General features: G+C 34.3%; 1 protein-coding gene across 1 annotated transcript; it reads right to left on the bottom strand.

Moving 5' to 3' along the window:
• Positions 1 to 229: 229 nt before the first annotated feature.
• On the bottom strand, positions 230 to 3,806 carry LOC112521519 (2-oxoisovalerate dehydrogenase subunit beta 1, mitochondrial). The gene is made up of 13 exons (XM_025130432.1): positions 3,383 to 3,806; positions 2,531 to 2,642; positions 2,226 to 2,261; positions 2,065 to 2,124; positions 1,931 to 1,988; positions 1,515 to 1,612; positions 1,355 to 1,444; positions 1,186 to 1,254; positions 1,019 to 1,105; positions 836 to 931; positions 657 to 734; positions 482 to 568; positions 230 to 401 (listed from the first exon to the last, which is right to left on the bottom strand). Exons 1-13 carry the CDS (start codon positions 3,586 to 3,588, stop codon positions 366 to 368), a joined length of 1,113 nt encoding a protein of 370 aa, XP_024986200.1. The 5' UTR covers positions 3,589 to 3,806; the 3' UTR covers positions 230 to 365.
• Between the last annotated feature and the right edge of the window lie 3,689 nt (positions 3,807 to 7,495).

Below are 7,495 nucleotides of genomic sequence, written 5' to 3'. Positions count from 1 at the left end.
AACGGGTTGACCGTTTGGATTCCCTCCTAATTGACGGGTTGATGGTTTGATGGGTTGGGTTTAATTAGATTTGACGGTTTTTTGGACACACTACTAGAACCCCATTTTCCGACAAACTCCCTCCATGTTCCTCATCACACCAGTGAAATTCCCTCCCCTGAAAAGTGTATGCCATTTACAATAAAATGGAGGTCGTAAGGACCAAATCTGTAATTTACTCTAAAATTAATGGTAAATATTTTCTGTTATTGCAAATAAAATGATATCACACAAGAAGTTGATTGATAGGAGATTAGTTGAATATTATTTGCTGCTGCTGCTGCTGCTGCTGCTGCTGCTGCTATATCAAATGGAAGAAGCAAGTCCTAATAATTCACTGTGTCCTTGATTGCATCAAGTATCTGCAAACACCCAATTTTTAACATCAGTTCCCCATCAATACCACAACTATAATACACCAAAATGGGAGTAGAATTCTAACCTTGTTCTTTGTGGGCATGTAGAAGGGTTCAAAAACAAGTGGGAATGGAGTGTCCAAACCACAAACTCTTGCTACAGGAGCTTCCAACTGCAGGCCAAACTAAATGTTTATACCAATAATTTTTTCAACAAACTAACCAACCACACACCACTTTGAAACTTCTATAATTGCTTACCCTCAAGAAACATCGTTCAACAATTGACGCAGAGATCTCAGCACCAAATCCACCCGTCACTGGAGCTTCATGACTAATCTATACACATATCGTAGAGAAAAAAATGGTAAAGAGAGCATTTTAAGCAAATGGCAAGTCAAGATTGCATCTTTTATGAAGAATATGAATGGATCTTGTACCAGCAGCCTTCCTGTTTTCCTCACCGAGGCTTCTACTGTCTCTTTGTCCCAAGGTATTAGGGTTTTTAGATCTATAAGTTCACAAGAGATTCCATCCTACAAAATTATACAACAATTCTTACATTTTCTGTGAACAAATTCTTCATATATTCTTCAACATTCTTAGTCAAATAAGTTTCTTGCCTTTTCAGCATCAACACAAGCTTGTTCCATGATGGAAAGCTGAGCTCCCCAGCCAACAAGGGTTATGTCACTACCTTCTCGAATAACCTAATGTTCAACCAAGAAATTTGATCAGGATTAACCATTCATCAATGAGCAAAATAGGAAATTTAAGAAACTTGTTATACCTCTGCCTCGGATAGAGGCAATGTGTAATCCCCTTCTGGGACCTCTTCTACAGCCAAGCGGTATAGCCACTAAAATTTCAAAAATTTAAGAAATTTATAGCTCTTGGAAGAAAGTAAAACAAGAAAGAAGTCGTCAATAGCTTGTACTTGAGCAGAGGAAAGTAATGACCTTTGGTTCGAAAAACACTACAGGATTTGGTTCGCGTATACTGGACAACAACAATCCTTTTGCTTGTTTTGGACTTCGAGGTATAACTACCTAGGAAAGAGAACTTCATAAGAGAGAACTAAAAACTTATTTATGGTCCACAAACAGAATGAGTCAATACCTTGATACCAGGAACATGGCAAAAAAAAGCTTCAGGAGATTGTGAATGATAATGCCCCCCATGACCCACAGCTCCATAAGGTGCTCTTATCGTTAAACCTAGTAAGCCACAAACAAACATTGTGATGATGAAAAAGATGGCTATATGAAAGTTTGTGCAATAGGGTTTCTAACTGGCATCCCCGAGCCCACCCCCACCCCAAAGAGCATCATGATGTGAGAGCCAATTCAGATACACAGTGGCCTGCTAGAAGCCTGGAGCCCAATCCCCAAAGGAATTCACAATGCGGCTGCCAGACTCAAACCTTGGACTGTTTGTGCACGTATACTACCCTGAAACCAACTGTGCTACGTCCTGAGGGCAGTTCAGGAAAGTTGAGAAACCGTCTCTTTGTATTGAATAAAAGTTTAAGTTACCTCCACAGTTGAATTCGTTACCACTTCGATATCTGAATTTAGCAGCTTCATTGACGATCTACAAGAAAGAAAACCGATTAACTAAATGCTGATAGTGCAGATGTGATAAAAACTAGCATAGTGGAAATACATGCCTGATCAAAAGCAGGAAAAATGTAATCTGCAAATTGAATTTCAGCAATAGCTCGATTCCCCTGTTACAAAAATATGATAAGCAACAGCAACAAGTATATGACAAGATGGACCAAGGGATTTGGTTACATGACACCGTGGTACAAAATTTATAAGAACTTACCATTGCTGCAAGACCAATACCAAATCCTACAATCCCCTGTGGTAAAACAAAGCATTAGTTTGAACTCAAAAGAAACTATTTGAAGAAAAAAATTTCAAGAAAAGAAAAACAGAAAAAAATAATGAAGATGTGAAAACAAAGAACTTGAATAAGTAACACCATCTTTTTTATTTGGAGTAATTGTCATATCATATGTATCTTGATTTCATGTCGAATTTGGATAGCTTAAAATATCAGATTCTGCAATTTTTCTTTGGAACTGCAGAGTATGGATTCATATATTCAAGCATGCTTGTTAGAATTACCTGTTCGCATAGAGGGGTGTTGAAAACCCTGTGTTTACCGAATTGCTCAGCCAATCCCGTTGTGCAACGGAACACACCGCCAAAACCAACATCTTCCCCAAATATATAAGAACTGTGAAGTGATTGAGCACATATTAAGCAAACATATATGTATATATCATACCTTCTAGTAGAAAGATCAGCAATAACAAAAATTCACTTTTCTCTAACAATTCCTTTTGAGGACTCTAGAATCAAATATGCTCCCAAAACCAGCTAGAATTCATACATATATTTATATATATACACATATATATACATGTGTATATATATATATATATATATATATATAATCTTATAGACATTCGTTAACTTTCAGACTTGATGATTTGAACTTCTACTGACTGCATCTTCACCCACTAAAGATCATGGGTGCCTAGAACCATCAAGAACAATGAGAGGATCTCCAAAGTTCAAAATAACCGGATTAAAACTGAACATGTAAGTTTATCTCCAAAAAACCTAAAATTTGATTCTTTTCATGTTGGACCTCGTGTTTCCAATTGTGGATTTAGTTCCCAATTTATAGCTTTACCAACGGTATCTGTTATACGATACCATATAAAAATTACTTAAGAATTCACGTTAATTTTACAATAAAAAAGTAGGCGATCCGATTCTAGGGCAAATCATAGCTTTTTGATCTAACTCACATGTGAAAAATCAAAAACAAGAATCAAGTAATCAGCAATAGTTCATGCAACAAATATGGAAAAAGAAAGGCACGAATCTCTTAGATTACGAAGAATATTCATAGATCCAAATTCCAAAACAGAGAGTATTATAATAATAAAAGGAAGTAGCAAAAAGTACCGAGGATCAGAATCTAAAGCTATCTGAAGGGCTTGATTGATTGCAGTGTAAAGGTTTATTGATTTTCCCGTTCCACTACCCGGTGCCTGAAGCTGAGCGTCGACTGAACCCAAAACGGCGGAAGACGACGAGAGTCCTCTGAGATGATTAGTATGGTTGATGAATATAGAACCAAAGCCCTTAAATCTCCTGAGATTTGTGGCCATCTTCTATGCGTTTGATGAGCAATTCCTTATAGAATGAATGAATGGATGAGAATATATGCAGGTTAATCGAATGGTATGGTTTAGTTTCTCCGATTGGGGGTGCTACGATTGTTAGAGTTGTAGAGCAGGAGTGAGGGCAAGTCAATGAAAGAAGCTCCTATCCAATTTTCAACAATTATGTGTTACTTGTCATCATCCTCATCCTTCCCCTCGAAACCATAGCTGCTATCGGATATATCCACCTCTTTTTATCGAGCATTTTTCGTGTTTAAAAAGTAGAGATATTATTTTCAAAAACCATTCAAAATATATTTTGCTAGAACTTTATGTAATACAGCGAGATACATCTTGATTTTAATATTTTATTTTTTATATCAGTCAATGTTATAATACAATTTTATGTGATTTAAAAAAAAGATAATTTTTTTTATTTTTAAATAAAATATAAATATACCATAAAATTTTAAAAAATATATATTAATATTAGTATCATAATAACAATTTAAAATTTCTCCTTTTTTTATTTTTCTTTAATAATATAATTTTTTACAACGATAATAATTAAGTATTTTGTTAGAATTTAATGATTGTCTTAATTATATTTTTGATTTTTTATATTTAAATTGATATGTTTATCCTTTATTGATTATGTTTATCTGTAATTGATTAAATGAACCCAAATATTGAACTTTAATTAATTGTACTTACGTACAATTTGCTTGTAATAATGAATTTTAAGTATATGAATCAATAAACATTATTTAATACATAAAATGACTTTAAGAGTTTCTGTCAAATATTTTATAATATAGCATAGATAATCAATTTCATACAAGACTAAAAAAACAAAAAGCTAAAGAATATTTTGATAATCATTCATCTGACCGGTTTATACATGTGCATACTAGTTATTCGAGTTGTCTTTTAGTTTTTATGTATGTATATATATCAAACAAATTACTTAAATTACCAATATACATATATATATATATATATATATATCATTTAGATAAACGGTTACTAGAATATTTCTCAATTTTATATTTTTCTATAATTTTCCCCAATTCCCTACGTAGTGACATATTTCAATTAAATTAACATTAGATAAATAATAAATAGAATCATTGGATAAGTTGGATGATGTGTGAGATGAATACTTTTTTAGTAATTATCAAAAGCGCATTGTTATTTCCACTTTGTCATAGAGGTGTTTTGACTATTTGGAATTTCACAAATCAATCATATATATATATATATGATATATATATATATATGATTGATATATATATATATATATATATATATATATATATATTAGTTGTGTACTCGCGTAATGCGACGGGAGCCATGAATTTTAACGATTTTGAAGTTCCACTGGTTTTATACAATAATGAGTTGTACTAAAAGCAACTCTATTTACAAATAATACATGAAATTTATATTTAAAAAATATGTCATGTTAATAGACCTCGACATTTATCATGAGACGCATTCACAAGTGCATATAGCTTATAAACCGAGACGGTTGAATACAATACATTATTCACATATGCATGAAACTCAAAAATTGGAAGACGGTGAATACAGTAACTTATTTACATATACATGCAAACCAGTGGATACCCGGTATACTCAAATGGGGACGGGGCCGAGAGATGTTACTCAAACCGGAGCCAGGGTCGGAGCCGGGGATCCCCGGTATAATCAAACTAAAACATATTTTTTACCGGTTTTGACCGGGGATTGACCGGGTTTACCGGGTTTTGATCGGGGATTGCTAGAATTTGACCGGGGACGGGATGATAATCCCTGAACCCGCCGGGGACCGGGACCGGGGGACGGTATTACAAACTGGGGGCGGGGATTACAAAACCCGCCCCATCCCCGCCCCGTTGCCATGCCTAGTGGTGGATTCAAGGAAGCCGTACGAGGATTGGAACAAGTTGTTGTCATGGAAGATGTTGGTCACTTCATCAACCAAGAGAAGCCACAACAGATCAACCACCACATTTACGACTTCATTTCCATGTTTTAAATGCAATCATCTTTTTCCTCAACCTAAACGCATGATGCCATCATGTATCCTATCCCAATCAATTGCAAATAATAACTTTTAAAACGTGTTTTCTTCAGAAATTTCTATTACTTTCAATCAAATTCATTCCCTGTGTATATATATATATATATATATATATATATATATATATATATATAAAACACAAATATCATCCCTACTTTCTGCTAAACATGGCAACTCAAATCAAGTACCAAGCTTGGAAAAACTGAACATAAAAACATCAATATCTAAAATCATCCAACAAATCTTTCAACACAATCCAGAGTACAAAAGCAAAATTTTCATTGTAGCAAGTAAGCAAACAACAACTAAAGGTTTGATAGAGAACATGATATTGGGAATCTGGGAGTCAAATCTTCGGAAATGATTCATGGAGGACCATTTTAGTTTCTAAATCCCCTGCTGTTTCTTCTACCTCTAGCCTTCTCATATTTCCTTCCCTTTGATCTCACGTAGGGCTTGGTGTGGCTGTGTGGCACACCAGGAGCCTTACCAAAGTGCCTAACTGCTTCACGGCAATTCTTTGGTCCTCTAAGAAGAACCTAAAACAACCAACCAACCCATATCAGGAACTACTTTGTTTACCTACTAAAAAACTTTCTTACAATATTAACCAAAAAATATTGAGAATGATGCTTAAGACTTCAGTGAGAAAAGAATGTGTTGGCACCGAACAATAGAGGTAAATGCAAAAAGATAAAATGTATATAGCTATGCGAGGGGGTAGCCAGTATGCAACAACCCATAAATAATGTCAGAAATAAAGAAATCGGCTGAACCAGTGGAATATATAACAAGCTTGGAGGACCAACTTTCACCTTTGTTTTGGCCGGTGGAGCTACAACAGCAGCAGTTGAATCAACCTAACCAAAATCAAAACAAAATAGATTCATCAAACATAAATACTTCTACATACAGAGGCACGCGTATATACAGAACAGAAAGAAACTTCATCTTGAATAATATCAGGGCCTGTTTGGTTCAGACATGGGAATGAAAATGGGAATGAAAATGAGAATGACCAGGAATGAAAATGGGAATGAATACTGCATTGATGCTGTTTGGTTAATACAGGGAAATCATTATCATTATCATAGATGTTGTTTGGTTGCTTAGCATATATAATAACTGGAAATTTTGTTTTATAGCATTGTACTACCATTTTATCATTTAAACATAACTTCAAAAAATACAATACAAAAGTTTCATCCAATTTCAAAATATAATATAATACATTTCTATGTTTCAACCGACTTCAATAATACAATATCATTTAAACATAACTTCAAAAAACACAATACAAAACATGTTTCATCCAATATAATACATTTCAATGTTTCAACCGACTTCAAAAATACAATATAATCGGATGTTTCAACCGAATTCAAAAATACAATACAATTCCAAAAAGAGGCTTACATAGCCTACCAACATCAAAGTGCATACCAAAAGGTTATGTTTAAGGTCTAAAAATTCATTCATTAACAGGATACAAGAACCCAAGCACGTATGATCTTCTCATGTGAGTTGGCAACGTAAACAAGACCTTAACTTTGGTGGGTTCATTATAGCAAATCTCAAGAGCTTTACCAACATCTCCAGTWGATATTCCAATGCTAAGAAGTTCATTCATGACTTCTTGCATCTTCTCATCACTCAAAGAATCGGATTTCGTAGCATCAGTCAAAACGTTAGCAGTAGCAGCATATTGTGACATCATTTGACCACAGATAGATTCAAACTTGGAATTAAATTCATCTAACCTCGTGTCAATGGTACTTTGAAGTGAAGGTGATTTCTTGTTCTTGTAAATTTCCCTTCTAGGTGAAA

This window comes from Cynara cardunculus (assembly GCF_001531365.2).
Source record: "Cynara cardunculus var. scolymus isolate 2C chromosome LG 1, CcrdV1, whole genome shotgun sequence".
Taxonomy (NCBI): domain Eukaryota; kingdom Viridiplantae; phylum Streptophyta; class Magnoliopsida; order Asterales; family Asteraceae; genus Cynara; species Cynara cardunculus.
The sequence above is the reverse complement of the archived record's forward strand: the minus strand, read 5'-3'. Positions and strand labels throughout refer to the sequence as shown.